This window comes from Mustela erminea, chromosome 1 (assembly GCF_009829155.1).
Source record: "Mustela erminea isolate mMusErm1 chromosome 1, mMusErm1.Pri, whole genome shotgun sequence".
Classification (NCBI taxonomy): domain Eukaryota; kingdom Metazoa; phylum Chordata; class Mammalia; order Carnivora; family Mustelidae; genus Mustela; species Mustela erminea.
This window is the reverse complement of record NC_045614.1, coordinates 95,532,323-95,548,068: the sequence shown is the minus strand read 5'-3', so window position 1 is coordinate 95,548,068 and position 15,746 is coordinate 95,532,323. Positions and strand designations below refer to the sequence as shown.

General features: G+C 46.4%; 2 protein-coding genes and 1 long non-coding RNA gene across 11 annotated transcripts in view; 1 reads left to right on the top strand and 2 right to left on the bottom strand.

Annotated features, from left to right (window-relative positions):
* NME9 (NME/NM23 family member 9) overlaps positions 1 to 15,746 on the top strand; it is a 51,214-nt gene that overhangs the window by 13,716 nt on the left and 21,752 nt on the right. The window contains exons 7-12 of one of the 4 annotated variants that reach the window (XM_032334193.1): positions 602 to 701; positions 2,919 to 3,001; positions 3,511 to 3,603; positions 4,612 to 4,772; positions 6,020 to 6,156; positions 8,215 to 8,503. In XM_032334193.1, coding sequence (XP_032190084.1) covers positions 602 to 701; positions 2,919 to 3,001; positions 3,511 to 3,603; positions 4,612 to 4,772; positions 6,020 to 6,156; positions 8,215 to 8,279 — 639 coding nt within the window. In that variant the 3' untranslated portion in view covers positions 8,280 to 8,503. Of the gene's footprint in view, positions 1 to 601; positions 702 to 2,918; positions 3,002 to 3,510; positions 3,604 to 4,611; positions 4,773 to 6,019; positions 6,157 to 8,214; positions 8,504 to 15,746 lie in introns of those variants that run through there. The other 3 variants (XM_032334186.1, XM_032334180.1, XM_032334202.1) reach the window with 3 other exon arrangements.
* Positions 513 to 6,761, bottom strand: LOC116585040. 2 transcript variants are annotated; one of them, XR_004283448.1, is made up of 3 exons: positions 6,682 to 6,761; positions 1,023 to 1,104; positions 513 to 933 (listed from the first exon to the last, which is right to left on the bottom strand). It is a non-coding gene; the product is annotated as an uncharacterized LOC116585040 (long non-coding RNA). The 2 variants fall into 2 exon arrangements; XR_004283446.1 differs by having other exon boundaries at positions 513 to 1,104.
* Positions 7,168 to 15,746, bottom strand: part of ARMC8 (armadillo repeat containing 8) — a 120,830-nt gene continuing 112,251 nt past the window's right edge. For 3 of the 5 annotated variants that reach the window (XM_032334141.1, XM_032334157.1, XM_032334164.1), the window contains one exon: positions 11,745 to 14,175. In XM_032334141.1, the coding sequence (XP_032190032.1) occupies positions 14,142 to 14,175 (34 nt within the window). In that variant the 3' untranslated portion in view covers positions 11,745 to 14,141. Of the gene's footprint in view, positions 7,731 to 11,744; positions 14,176 to 15,746 lie in introns of those variants that run through there. The other 2 variants (XR_004283427.1, XR_004283426.1) reach the window with 2 other exon arrangements.

Below are 15,746 nucleotides of genomic sequence, written 5' to 3'. Positions count from 1 at the left end.
TTGGCTGCCATTGAACACAGACACCAGCGTCAGATAAGAGGCATTTCCTGTGCTTTGAGCTTCCGTCCAACGAGCCTTAAAGTTGTGTTCATTGTTCAAGTTTTCATACTCACTTTCAAAAAGTAAAGCCCTGTTTTTATAGAACAGATTAGAATCAATTATATTTTTTGCTGAAAATTACACGTGCTTGTGCCCCCTCCAGGGGGAGATGATATGTGTCTTCACGACTAACATGCCCAGGGGAGGCAGTAGCTAAGGATCTCCCTGTGTCTTCTGGCCGACTCCCTACTTCATCTTTTCTACTTGACGCTTGTGGAAATGGGCCGAATCTAAACCTTAAAGTCAGCATGGATTTCCTTGTCTTCGAACACCCTCACCCCCACAGTCATCTGGCTACTAAAAAGGGTCTTGTAAAGTTTCCAAGGCTGATGGTCTGATGGTCTCAACTCTCTTTTCTTGGTTCTGCATCTCAGGCCTTTGTTTTTTTTGTTGTTGTTGTTGTTGTTGTTTTGTTTTTTTGCTTCTGTCAGTTTCTGGAGGCCGTTGTGGTAATTTTAACTAAGTTAACCACTTTCTGTTTGTGACCAATTTGTTGCTCTAGATTAGAGATGAGCCTCTGTCTGATGAAGACGGATGCCTCTCCCACGACAAGGACATTGGTGATGACGAGGACGTGGGTGAGTGCAGAACCAGTCAGCAAGGTGAGAAGCAAAGGCTAGAAGCAAAGGACAATCAGTGATGTGGGCATCAGAACTCTGGGAAGATTAACCTCAAAACATTCTGTTTCCATTACCTGACTTCAAACATGACTTTGTCAAATCTTCCTTCTGCCCTTTCTTGCCATCGTAGGTACCTTTCACAGCTTTCCAATCATGCTCAACTATAACAGGTATGACTTTTAAGGCAATAGCCCAGCATCAGGAAAAGCCCCACCTAATAAAAAGGAAGACAGAATTTCAAGTAATGAAGCTGGTGTTTCCTGGGTCTTTGTTTGAATTAAATCGCTCATTTCTTTTCTTCACCTTTTTCTGAAGGGTCCAAAAGTCAGGAGTCCTGGGCGTCACAGTTACTCCTGAACCTTTACTATAAGAAGAACATCTTGACCTGACAGCAGGGAAACCAGCAGTTAGAAGGTGGCTTGTGACAGTAACTGAGATGCCAGGGGAAATCAGCATTAAGTTCAGGAGCTGAGTTCAAAGGATAAGGAAGATTTTTATTATTGCGTGAACCAGAAAGGCTGTTTGTTCATGTGTAGATAATGGAGGTGGTTTGAGTTGGGATTCTAACAAGGAAAGCGGCACAGTTGGGAGAGCAAAAAAACTTCGTGTGAAAAAAATCAGTGTTTTGGCTTCTGCAAGAAACAGTTGTTACTGCCTTTTTTGGATGATCTCCTTTACCCTCCCTCATTATCTCCTCTCAAATCGAATCTCTCCACCTAGAAAGTAACATAAAATCTGCTCTTGCCCTTGGCCTTCCTCTCCACCACGCCTGAGCTTCCTGAGCTCCCTACTCCTTGGGTACCCCTCACCTTTGGCTCCTGCCCGACCTGTTTCCTGGTGCTCATGGGGCACTGCTGACCCTTTTGGTGCCAAACCCAACACACGGTGTCCAGTCATATCCTACAGCCTCTCTCTGAGGACTTGGATAATGTCGACTGTACCTTCTTTCTCCAAACCCTCGTCTCTTTCTCGTTTTCCTTCTATGTCTCTGGCCTCTCTGCAGCCTCCCCTTCATTGACCTTTTCTCATTTGTTCCCTTTTCAAGCTGCAGTTTTCCAGGCCCTGATCTGGCCTCTTCTCTTCTCACCCTGTGTCTCTAGAGGATCTCATTAATGGGTCATCATATAAGGGATTTCATTTTACGAGTCTCTTAAAGACTAAGTAGTCATAGGATGTTACAAATAAAATAGAAGAATGGATAATCTGTTGCTTTAAATGATTCACATTTTTGCAGTACCCATGTTTTTGAGATTTTTTGAGTAGGAATCTCTCCTCAAAAGCAGATGTCATGTTTCATTGCCATACAACTGATACAAAGGTTGAGAACAGAAAATAGGCTATGGGGGATACAGAGTCTGTGGAGAAGACAGGGAGCTCACCAAAGCCAAGCTGATACAAACAGGAGTACAGCAGGGATGGCCTTATGGACTGGACACCGAGCCCCCTACAGGCCTGAGCAGGAACTGTACTCATACACCACCTCCGCAGGGCCTGTGGACACTGACCCAAGGACAACCATCAGGACACTGTTCAGGGAGCTATGACTGATACCTTGGCTCCAAACAATGAGCCAGCCAACCTGGTCTTCTCTCAGGAGAATTTGTGATGACAGAGAAGATGGTCGTTGCAGTTTGGTAGAATGTGCTGGTGCTGAAGAGTCGTAGAGACTCAGGGCCTGGGGCAGTCTTCACTGCCCATATGCCAGGAAAGTTAAAAAGAAGCTCTGGCGAAGTAGCCAGAAGAGTGAGAGGAGAGAGAACACAGTAGACAGCACTTAGAGGCTCCAAATCAGGGGAGGTGACAGGAAGGCACAAGCGAGTGTTCCCTCTGTTCCAGTGCTCCCCAGCTCCAAGCCAACTCTTTCAGTTGTTGCTGGGCTTCTGTTCCTGAGTGGTTGGTCTCTGATCTCTCCCTGCTCTCCCTTCCCTTCCGCCCTCCCCACCTCCACCTCACCCCTCTTCTCCCAGGATCAAGTCGTTTGCCTCTCTCCGTCCCTTGGAGCCAGGTAGAGGGTGAGGTCTGTAGCCTGACCCACGCCTCGACTAGAGTCCAAGTGTGCAGGGGCACAGCCCAGAGGCCAGCACGGGAGCCCTGGGAGCTGTGTGCAGAGGCTGCATGGTCCCTGCGGATACCCTGAGAGCCTCAAAGATGGGTGCCAGGAGCCCAGCGTCTGACAGCACTATCGTCTGCTTCTTGCAGCTTCATCAGGGAAGACCTGCACCTTGGCCATCATTAAGCCAGACGCAGTGGTCCATGGAAAGACTGATGAGATTATTATGAAGGTAAGAAAGACCAGGCTTCCTGGACAGACTGCCCTCATGTCTCCTCTGGTGGAAAAGCAGGGGCAGGACATCGAACAACAGTGTACTATTGGAAAAAGAGGCTGCTGAGGAGCTCCAACCAAAATGCCAGTTAAGTCAATCACACATTTTTTTTTTTTAAAGATTTTATTTATTTATTTGACAGAGGGATCACAAGTAGGCAGAGAGGCTGGCAGAGAGAGAAGGAAGCAGGCTCCCCACTGAGCAGAGAGCCCGACGTGGGGCTCGATCCCAGTATGCTGAGATCACGACCTGAGCCTAAGGCAGAGGCTTAACCCACTGAGCCACCCAGGCGCCCCAAGTCAATGACACATTCTATAGCTGTTTGGGACAGATGTGATGAGGATGAGGGTCTTCGCTGTCTTTAATGTTCCCTTTCCCATTATCTTTTACTTTCCAGCTCATTTAAATGTGAATGTGAATTTGGGCTTGATTTTCCCTTTCACAACATATATATATGCACATTACAGATCCACGAAGCCGGTTTTGACATTTTAGCAAATGAAGAGAGAACCATGACAGAAGCAGAAATGCGGCTTTTCTATCAGCACAAAGCTGGAGAGGTCAGCTCCTTTGCTTCTACATGTCCAACCCACTCTCATATCTTTCTCTTTCCCCAACATTATGTTTATAGATTGATGTTAGTTTGGGAGAAAATAGAGTATTAGGAAGAACAAGAATATGAACAGCCAGAAGGCCATGATTTGCTCTTAAAGATTATAGTGTGTGTTAGGTAGAAAGTTCTTTGGCTGCAAGGAAGAGATTTTGATTCTAACTTAAGTGATGACATGAAGAGTTTCTTGGAAGAATACTCCATAGGTCCCAGAACTGAAGAAGAGAGTTGAAGGAGTTGAACAAGAAGGTGCTGGGGAGAAGAACCTCTGCCCTGGGTCACTGTTTCCTCTCCTTGTGCTAGGAGGCATAGAGTTGTAGGGAGCTTAGAAGCAGAATCCCATGAACAGTCACTTTAGGTGCTGCTGTTGGACAACTCAGATTCAACCACTTTCCACTCACTTCCGCTTCTGCCTCCCCTACTTGGGATACTTGGGATGGAGGCCTAATGGACCCCGCTCGGTCTTAGCCTCACCTTTCAGGTGAGGTGTGTGTGTTTAGAGAGTGGCAGTGGAGGGGGTGGAGAGGCATCACTGTTGTCAGCCAGTCTAGGCCAAGTGAACCGGGGAAGGGCTCTCCCCAAAGGAAAACTGCTACTTGAAGCAGGGGGAAGAGTTGTAAGGCATTGCAAAAAACAAGTCTTAGCTACACGGCACCCCATGGTTATCCAGCATCCACATGATTTCCACACACATATGTCCCTACTTAACTTGTTATAGTCTCTCATTCAACCCCAAATAAATCAAATCCAAGTCTCATTTTCCTGGTTTTGCCTTTGTCTGGGTTCTCTTTGTGTTGCTGGTCACCACCACCCTTCCCATGGGCCCTCCATGGGCATGGTGGCTGGTGGCAAGGCTGCTCACTGACCCCCTCCCTTCCTGCAGGTGCTATGGGCCCACTGACCCACTATAGACCCCAGTAACTCTGCCCTGGGTCACTGTTTCCTCTCCTTGTGCTAGGAGGCATTTGAGAAGCTGGTTCACCACATGTGCAGTGGACCGAGCCACCTCCTGATCCTCACCAGGCCTGAGCCTGAGGGCACTGAGGACGTGATCACTGCCTGGCGAACGCTCATGGGGCCCTGTGACCCTGATGTAGCAAGGAGGGAGCAGCCTGACAGGTGATGTCACCAGCTCTCGTCTTTTCATTTGTCTCAAAACCTGCATCCAAAGAAGCCCAGAGCCTTGCTCTATATTCAGCCCCAAATCCCGTTACATATATTTGGAGAGATGCTGACCTCTTTGTTATCTATGTGAGGAGACCCTGCTACCCTCACTCTCTGATCTAGTCCTACAGTTAGGGAGTTCCACAATGTGGTTCCAGAAACAAAGGCAACACGCATCCAGGAAATACGGATTACAGGTCCCCGCCAAAGTCTGCCAAGTCAGAGACTCTGGGCAGAGCCTAAGGATCCACACAGGGTGTTCTGAGGCCCCCTGGATTCTGAGCACTTGGTTCTGCACTTTGCACGAGGCTGCTGTGGCCCTGTATTTAGCCTGGCATCAATGCCAAACCCACTGTGCCTTGTCTTTGAAGCTGAGAGAGCCCCAGTGACCAGAAAGGAAATGAGCAAGAGACTAAGTAACTGCAGTTGTACCTTGCAGTTGTGGGAGACCAGAACATTCATACATGGGACTAATAAGACAGCCCAGGGTTCAGATCCTAGCTAACCACATACTCGAATAAGTCCTTTTTCTGAGCTTCAGTTCTCATCTGTAAAATGGGGTTATGACACCTGTCCTGGGAGCTGTTACGAGTACTCCCTAGGGCCATACATTAATCCCTCTGTGCCTCAATTTCTTCATCTGAAAAACGGATACTACAATGACTCACACATTGATGAGAGGATTAAATGAGCATATGTACGCATGTGTGTGTGTGTGTCTGTATGTGTATATACATATATGTATATGAAACGCTTGGAACAGTGCTTGATGCAAAGGAAGCCCTGGCAGTATTAGTGTTATCTTACGGGGTTATTGAGGAATTAACGAAGCACACCTACATCGAGCTCTTGGCAGGGCATTCGTCCCTGGTAGTGAGATCAACAAAATGACAGCTCTCGAGCCTACACTGTGACTCACGCATATTTAAATTGAGAATCGTGACAGAGTGTCCTTCACAGAGCTGTGGCACAAACGAAACGGGATCGTGTATGTGAGTACTTGGCAACATGCCCAGCACACCTTCTTGATGAAATAGATGTCAGCTACTGTCCTTGCTGTTGTTCTTGGCGTTTCCAATGCAGAAAAAGCCATTTCACAGAAGTGCAAGGGGCTAACTGGCTGCTGGTGCCCATGTTGCCAGAGAGCAAAAGTTTCTTTTCATTAATGAAACAATTGTTTCTTGTTTTGCCAATGTTCGCAGTCTCCGCGCTCAGTTTGGCACAGAAATGCCCTTCAATGCAGTCCACGGAAGCCAGGACAGAGAGGACGCCAGCCGAGAACTGGCGCTGCTCTTCCCCACATTTAAGTTTTCAGATGAACTTCTAGAAGCCTCTTTATGTAAGTCATCAAGGCAGTTTGTCTTTATTAAATCTGCACTGAATATTTGGGGGGGGTAATGACTATGTGGTAACAGAATCTTCGATCTAATAAGGTCCTATTTGATAAAGAGGGGCCATTATATAACTTTAGCAGTAGTCCTAGTCTGTTCTTTCTTTCCTCAGAGTAATGATGTTGCTTTTTAATCTTCATTACCTTTTGTTTTTTTCTGCATTCGTACTTTCATTGCAAAGTTACTTTGCATTTTCTTGTGGAAACCACAGGGAAAATGTAACTAGCTTACTAGAACCCTGCTTCAAAGCCAGTTAGAGGCCAGATTTCACTTCCTCACTTCCTCTGCACTTCCCAAACCTCATGCCAGGCCCGTGGGGGTGTTGCTGGGCAGTGGAGCATTATACGAAAGGACTCTGAGCCTGCTGTGGTTCTTGTTCCTCTGCCCCCACATTTTGGGAAAAGCATGCTAGGTCATCTCCACCTCCAAATCTGGGTGAGAAACCGGAGAGGTCCAGAGTTCATGTGACTTACCCCACTCCACAAGTAGAACTAGGCCTGGCCCCTGATGCTCCCGCTGCCGAGTTGGGTATCTGTGGTCTGAGCCTGAGGTGAGGTGGGAGGGACCAGGGGGTGAATATCCTAGGAAAAGCAAAGGATATGAGGGTGGCATTCCTGGGAGAAGGCTGCACGTAGATCTGAAATGGTAACATACTTGTGCACCAATGTTCGGGTTTTAACCAATACACTTACCTAAATGTTTTGTATGTTCAGTGTCCTCAGGATCTGAATCCAGCTGAGTGAGAATAGGTGGTCTGAGGGCATCGGAAGAGGGGATGGGAGCTGGCCTGTGTTGGCCCTCATTTAATTCTCGTGGCTGCCTGCTGCCAGCCAAGGGGCGAGCTGGGTGCGATGGTGGGGTGTAGAGTGGAGAGATCACGGCAAGTGTGGCTTTATAGGGACCCAGGTTGACACATGTGAGTGTGTGCTGTGGTTCTTCAAGGCCATTCCCCGGCTGGGAGGAGATCTTACTCTGGTGACAAGGGCCTGCTTTCTTCAAGGAACCTGCCCTCAGAGAGTGCCCATGATGTATTTCCTTATGTGTCCAGGGTCATGACACATCTTCATCCTTTTGGGGGGGCCATCGGAAACAAGTGGTAGAACTCAGGGCCAAGTCTGGGGAAAGACGAGGGTAGCCCGGCTGGGAAATACTCAATGGAGCTAGAGGAGAGTGTTGGGAGATCATGAGCCTGACTTTTGGGCCCCAGGTGATAATGAGCTATGGGGACACTTCACAGGGGTCTGAGCCCAGAGACATCCCAGGAATAAATGCCCAGCCTCCTGAGAGCATGACTCTGAAGCAGCCTTGTAAGGGTACTGAAGTGCTGCTCGTTTGATGTGTCAGGCCTTCTCAGTCGTCAGGAGCAGTGTGCTTCCAACTTACCCATCGCTTTCTCTGCTAAGTGTCAGGGATCAAGGGCACTGGAGACAAGATCATCCTGGGTTTGAATCCTGGCTCCGCTAGTTATCAGCTGAATAGCCTCGGGAAAGTTATTTACCTTTCTGGGACCCAGTTTCCTCATCTGCGAAATGGAGATAATGACAGACCCATTATTAGCCCCATAATAATATCCCCACAATAGTGATCTTCCCCACAGGGCTGTTGTGAAGATGGAAAGAGACAAAGGATATTGAAGTTCTTAACCTGGAGCCTGACACATTTAAGTCCTCAACATATTACTCATTCTCCTGATGTTTAAAAAAGGTTTTATTTTTAAGTAATCTCTACACCCAACATGGGGTTTGAACTCACAACCCCAAGATCGAGTCTCGTGCTCCATCAGCTAAGCCAGCCAGGTGCCCCTCATTCTCCTAATTTTTAATTCCTGGTTTGGAATACACCTATTAGGACCTTTCTCTGCTGTCCCTCCCACCCTGACCCCTTGCTTCACTGTCTGTGATGTATTTAGATCCCCTTTTCCTGCTGCCTTGTGGATGGTGAGTGGGACAGAGGACAGGAACAGGGTTACGTTTCAGAAGTCCTGTAGAACATCTGTCATCCCACAGGCCACGGGGCTGAAGGAGCGGTGGGCCCCACTGAGGCATGTTGCTTCCCTGAGGACACAGACTGAGAGGCTGGGCTGCTGTTCCAGAGCATGTGACCAGGGGCAAGGCCATGAGATGAGCTGTCAGTGCGCTTCAATCAGTTGCCCATAGGGCAGCTCCAGAATTGGAACTCACTCTTTTCAGCCCCAATACTTTTTTGGTTTAGTTATGTCTTATGAACAATAAAAATAGTATATATTTTCTTGCCTTATTAAACAGTATATAAAACATACAGTTTTTTTGTTGTTGTTGATGTTGTTTTTTGCTACCTCTGGGATTTTATAAAATAAATGGACTTCTGTTTTGGTACCCTGGTATGGTATGGTGTCATCTCAGAGGATACTGAGTTATATAGGATAGCGTTTCCCCAATAACAAATCTACTCATTGGACTAAACAGGTTTAGAGTGAACTTGAAAATAGTGCAAAAAGATTGGCTATAACACTTCTAGGCATATGGACATGGAAGCAGATAGAAATTGGCTTTAATCTTCCTGCTGCCTACCCGGTCATGGGGACAGTCCTGCAATGCTGCCCAGTTGGCGACCTGAAGCTTTCCATGCATCAGGCTATGTTCATAAAGAAATGCTTGGAGGGGCTCCTGGGTGGCTCAGGATTAAATATCTGCCTTCCGCTCAGGTCATGATCCTGAAGTCCTGCGATCGAGTCCCACATTGGGCTCCCTGCTTGACAGGGAGTCTGCTTCTCCTGCTGACCTCTCTCTCTCTGATGTTCTCTCTCTCTCTCTCTCACTCTCTCTTTCTCTCAAATAAAAAAAAAAGAAAAAAAAGAAATGCTTGGGAGTTATATTTGGAACCAGGAGTCATCTGATTTTCTTGATGCTCCCTTTCCCCATTTCTGTGGTTTCTGATTCTGGCTACTACCTAATTTTAAAGTCCGAGATCTCCCAGTAGAGCCAAGTTGCCTCCAGCTTTCACTAAATCACCTGGTTGAGCCATCCTTCCATGGCTGTGCCCCTGAGGTTGAACATTTCATGAGGTTCTCAATAAAAAGTAACTATTATTACCTCTGTGAGTATTAACATGGATAGCCATTCCCTCCTGCTTGTTTGCTCTTTGGTCTATTTGAAAATTCACTAAGCCCAAGCATCCACTTTCCTTTCTGAGGAAAAGGCGATGTTCTACTCCCCAAGGCAAATGTTAGCGACTTCCTTTCATTTGCTGGTTTTCTCCAGAAGACTTTGCTTGTGACTTGAAGTTCTTTAAATGCGCAGTTAGCTCCCAGAAGACTGCTCTTCATGGGTGCATTACTCTTTATGCCAATGCCATGCAGGCACTGGGGACAGAAGGATGAAACAGGCTGTGTGAAGTGGGGAGAAAGGCCTGTGATGCTGGGTGGGTGGCTGCATTCCTCATGACTTTTTGTCACTTTTAGATGCAAAAATACATGCCCATTGTGTTCATAGCATCTGTACTGACCTCCATGAGAAACAATGTACTCAGAGGGTCCCTCCATGACAGGATGTCAGGAAAACTGAATTCACCATGGGGCTGTGCTCTTCCCTTGTGAGTGGGCTCAAGAGGGGGATTCAAAGCCTTGGAGAAACATTAGAACCCTGCATCTGGTCTTCTACATGCACAGGTGTTACATGGCTCTGAATGAGCTACTTAGGGGTAACCACCATCTGATCTCCCCAGAAGTTGGGAATCCAAGGATCTTCCATCACTGAAGAGATGAGAAATGGTTTGCCCAAAGCCTCTGAAAGCAATGGGGCGAGAGGAAGAGTAGGTGGGGGAACTGAGACTGTAGGGGTGATGCATGTTGCTGTCTGTGATGGCCTTTGAGTCTCCCCAGGAAGTAGCTGGGAGTAGTGGGGCTGGCAGAGGGGAAGGCATGAGGGGCAATAGAGGGGAATGTGGGGACACCCCCTTTCCATCTATAACTTGGTAGAACATTTCTTTTCAGAATCTGTAAGGTTCAAAGCAGAAGGAATAGAGGTGCAGGGGAGGGAGTGGTGTTGGAGGAAAGAAATCTTGTGAGAGTGGCTAAAACGTCAGCCCACTCTGAGGGTGGAACTCCTTGGCACAGACCCTGGGTCTGGCTTCCTACAACGGGAGCAAACCAGGGCATGCAGGTGGGTGCTGTTTTGGCCATTAAGGCCTCTCAGCTCCTGGGTGTGAATGCCTAATAGGATGGACGGCAGGCCCCGCTGCATGAAATAGAGGGTGGTTCCTTTCTTTTTTCTTTTTTTTAAAGATTTTATTTATTTGACAGACACAGAGAGAGAGAGAGAGAGAGAGAGAGAGATCACAAGTAGGCAGAGAGGCAGGCAGAGAGCTAGAGGGGGAAGCAGGCTCCCTGCTGAGCAGAGAGCCCGATGCGGGGCTTGATCCTAGGACCTGAGCCGAAGGCAGAGGCTTTAACCCACTGAGACATCCAGGAGCCCCGGGTGGTTCCTTTCTAACACTGGCTCTGGCTCCCCACTCAGCAAGAGGGCCAAGTACACAGCAGAGCCAAGACCAGGAGTCAGGGGCTACATAAATAAAGGGAGGAAAGGTGGCTACGTAGGCCATGATGTGGCCCTTGAGGTGGGGGTTCCCAATTTTTCCAGAGGCCAGGCAGTAAACCTAAACTACTCTCCTGCTGGAAATGGACACACGCCTCTCTGCCCAGCAATCAGGAGAAATGTGCAAAGGAGCAGGACTGGGGTAGCACCAGCCCCTATCCCAGGTGGCAAGGTGTTGGGACCTCCTCCTGTCAGCTCTCCATTAGAACTTGGGGTCAGTCTCCCATTTCCCAGGTCTCACTTTCCTGTTTGCCCTGTGGCAAGGGAGTTCCTTCCCCTGCCAACCACCTCACCACCACTCACTTTCTCCCCAATCCTCCATGCTCTGGGGTAGATGTCTCTGGCTTTCTGTTTCTAGGGAGGCCTAGAGGTAAGAGGTGCTTCTCTACGTTTTAGAGATGGGGAAAAGAAGGCAGTGTGCAGTCGTGAAGAGCACCTGGGCTTCCTTGCAGAGGAATAGCTGCTTGTGTACGGGGCCGCTGTTCATCCACCAAATTCTTGGCCTAAGTCCAGCGGGTGGTGACAGTGGAAGCGTGGCATTCGTAAGGGGCTGAGGAGAAGATGGAGGCAGTGGGCACAACACTGGGGAGGTCCTGGTGGCTGGGAGTGGCCACTTGTAAAAGGTCCGCTAGACTTCAGGAGGCCAAGAAGAGGGTTCCCAGACTGCTGCCGATGGCCCCTGTAGCACAGCTGTAACCACCACAGGGCACCGGCACCCATTCTGAAATGCAGTCACTTCCTGGCCTACTATTCACCAAGAAGCATAGGTTCCAAAAAGCCAGGACACGTTATCTTCCAATGTTTCCTAATGTTCTAGACATTTGGAAAACAGACTCCTTTTTAGAAGTTGCCATGATTTTTTTCTTGGCTTTTATTAGCATGTGTTAAAATCATATTATCCAAACACTACCAGAAGAACATGTATTGTTCTGCATAAAGTGCTTAAGGAAAAAAAATGCAACTTATTAAATTGGACATTCTTTTCTAGTTCATAAATTTTGGGTTACAATCAGGGCACAAAAGGAGAAACAGAATGCAGTATTAGAGAGAGCGAGAAGCTTAGTGAAGGACTCGGGTGGAGACACAGACCACGCCCCATTCCTCCCACTTCCTTGCTGACTGAACACTGCACCTGCCTAAAGCAGCAAACAGCTTTGTTTAAATAAATACATTTTTCCTTCATTCAAATCAGAAAAGTTAATTATAGTAAAGCACTTTTTCTTTGACCATCTGTTTATAGCCACAGGCAAGATTTATCCACAGAGTTGAAGTGTGAAAATTTTATTTCATTGGGCTTTCAGCTTTCTAATGCTATCTGGGTACAAGATTGTCTCAGCAATTCATTATTGGTTTCCTTAATATTTACCTGGTACTTTTAAATACCAACTCTATAGTGTGTGTATTACAAATGCCAGCCAAGGATATTTTCTCAGTACTAGAAGTTTCAATGAGTGGGCCTATATAAGGCTTTATTCCCAACAAATTTAATTCTCCTTAAACTGGCGTTCTCACATTAGCACTGACGTCCACACAAAACCCAAGTTCCTGTTGTGACAGACTTTTAAATTAGTGATGTTCTGGGGAGAAAAAAATAACTTTGAAATCTCTGTGTTTGAATCTTGGGTGGTCATGCTGAGAACAGGAAAAACTGCATTAAATACACTTAAAAACATTCATTTGCAATCAAACATATTTAAATCCTCCAAGGAAGGTGCAGGTTGGTGATGGGGTGACTGTGGGGTGAGCAAACCCCATCAGGAGTGGCTGGTAGGCTTGGGACTCTGCCAGTGGTGCACACTCATGGCAAGCTTCCGGGCCACAGACCTTGATTCTGGGCCGCAATGCCTCTGAACTTCTTTTAGCAAAGGGAAAGGAAGGCTGGTTGTTCTTTCAAACAGTCAAGAGCAACCTCTGCGAAGTTCACTTTGAAGCCGCCCCAGAAGCTGGAGCTGGGTGCCACGCTAAGGGCTGCAGAAGGGCGAAGTAGCACTCTCAGTACAAGAAGCCATCTTTCATCCTCTGGCGAGAGTCCCTTTCCCTCGATCAAACTTCAGTGCTCTGGACTTCATGCAGGAGAAGATCTCAGCCACGTCTTACTCAAATTTTGATCTTGTCTTAAAAAAGCACACTGAATAGCAGTCCTGAGTGACTAGTAGAATTAGCTCAGTATAGCTAAGAGAAAACCAGCTTTCTAAACTATCCTGTTCTTCACTTCTTTCTACAGATAAGTCTGTAGAGCATTCTTTAGTTTCACAGTGATATGCTGTTTCAGGAAGCACAAGGTGATCGGACTTTGTTTCCAGGAAGTGATGACTTACTTTAGTTTGAGCATAAGTTTCCATGACTGGCTCTAAATCCTGCCAGATACCGTTACACCAGTGACAGGATTTAGGGCTGTTGGGAGGATCCTGGTGCCCAGTTCCTGCCAAGTGCAGCCTGCCAGAGTCAGGGCTGGGTTTTCACTATCAGTAGTTCTATTTCCCCTTGATGGTTCAAAAATCCTATGATTTGTTGCCTCACTCCACTCCACCCTGTCCATTTGACTTGGAAGCCTGAGAGCTTATTGAATTAGGCTGAAAAGAGGCTCTGTACCTGCTGATATTGACGGCAGTAAGATGCTAGCTTACTATTTTGCACAGCACCATATATCATGCCTGTTACTCAGGCCAACTATAGCCAACCTTTTTTTCTTTCTTTTTCTTTTTTTTTTTTTTTTTTTATAAAGAAAATCTATGTAAGTTGAGGTTCAGAAATGCATATATTTTTTACTTACAAATATTCATCTGACCAAAATTCAACATAACCTTTATGGAACACTTAACAATTGTTTTGTTTTTAAAATAACATTTCATTCAAACTGTATATAATTCAGTAAAGTTTTTTATACAGCAAGCAATGCTTAAACCCTGGAAAATCTGTAGAAAAGAGATTTTCACACAAAATAAGAAAAGAAAAATTTGAGGTATCCCTCACACACACACACATCCATTCATTCTGACCCACGTGCACACACATGCACACACACCTGTGTGTGCAGAGACACATTCATTCTCACTCACAAAGTGGCTGCAGCATAGGCAAAAAATTGTAGGTCCAAAGGAAAATGATTGATTGTTCTAATAAAGAGTCCAGGTAGCTCAGAAAAAAAACAAAACAAAACACAACAGTCCTCTGAGGAAATTACTACCTCAAAAAAATGTTCTCAAGATGAATTTGAGATCTAAGCCTACCAAATTGCTTTTGCAAAACAGCTCCCTGCAGTCCAAGGTGACTTGTGCAAATAGAAGGAATCAAATGAGGCTAGTTCCTGTACTTCCTTTAACAAGGATGTGGGATGCTTGCAGGTGCCCAGGGCGCTCCCATCACGCCAGGTACTGCTGCAGTGCCATCTTTGCCCTGAAATCACAAAGTTCCTGTTAGCCATCATCTCACAAACAAGGCATAAATAAGGCAAAAATCCTGTGGCTCAAAGATGGTAAGGGAGGGGAGGTGTAAAAAGATCCCCAAAGGGAATTGGAGTGAGCACAACTGGGCGACTACCATAAGGGGCAAAGATCTGTGGTCAGCAGGCAACCTCAAACCCACACTACCTACATTCCTCTTCCTGAAGTTCTTTTAGGAAGGGCTGTTCTTGTCCTTACACCTGCTGCAGTGACATTCTATAGTTTCCCTTCATCACTGGCATTTGGCTAGGATGGATCCAGAATTCTTTACTTTCTCCCACTGTCATGCAGGTTTTTAGCTGGTGCTGTAGGACACTGGGGATGACACTTAGGATTCTGGGAAGTTAAGAGGAAAACTGACCCAGGGAGCAGCATTCAGGTGCTGATCAGAAAGTGCATGGGGAGCCTAGAGCTCACAACCCAAAGCTGTCTCATGGTTCAAATGCCTTCAAATTGAGGCAGGAGGTTATAGTTTCATCTCGTTCTTCTTATCATGCCTGCTGACACTGACTAGCAGGGGATGTGGGTTGTTAGGGTGGCTGGGGAAGAAGGTAGCTAGTTGGAGAGAAGATGTGATATGGGCAGTGGCCTCACCCATCCTGATCCTTGTACAAATGTCTTTCTTTGACCTGGGACTGAGGAGGCCTCCTTTACTACTCCAATTATGAGCTTAATAACATTTCTCAAGAGGCTACAATTGTGGGAATTAGGAAGTTAGGTTTTAGCAACGGTCTCCTCCAGTAGGTTATGGAAAGAAACGTGTAAAATGTTCAGTTACCATTAGCTGATGAAAGTAAGCCAAGGTAGACTGGGCATGCAATAAGCTGGATGCAAGTGCAGTCTCTATGGTCAAGTAATGGATATGACCTACAGTTTTAAAAGTGGATACTAAGAGATATTCTTGCAATTATCTAAGGCTCTATATAGTAACTGCAAATAGTCTAATCCATCAAAATGGAAAGCCCTGTACAGATGGTCTCTGAGTTATAAGCGAGTTGGATTCTACAAGGTCATTTTCCTACAGAAACAAGCGTATGAAGGATGCCACAGGCTACCCCTTAAAGACCATCTACCTCACCTCACAATCCCAAGGCCCTTGAAGCCTGGGGTGGAAAGGGCTGGTTGGCAATAGCACCTCATCTGTAAGTGTTTGAAAGTCAAAAGATCACAAAGCCTTAATTAAGCCTTAAGGACAGAAGGAACCTGAGATATCTTCTTTAGGTAACAGACCTCCACGTGCCATTGTGGGAAGGTCCACATGAGGGTTTTGACTAAAATGAGAACTACCAATTCAGACTCCTCCTGAATCCTTCTCCAGGGATGTCTACATTTGTTATATTAGACCTCAGAGAGCCTGAACTTATTTTTCTCTTGCTATCTCTTAATATCTAAGGAGTCTTTCAGATAGATGGTCCTTAAGGCAAGGTCATCTTTCCTTAGATGGACTAGGTAGGGTAGCTCAAACCTTGATTCTTTTAATGCGGTTTAAGAACTGCTGAAAATTTATGTGCCATACAAATATGG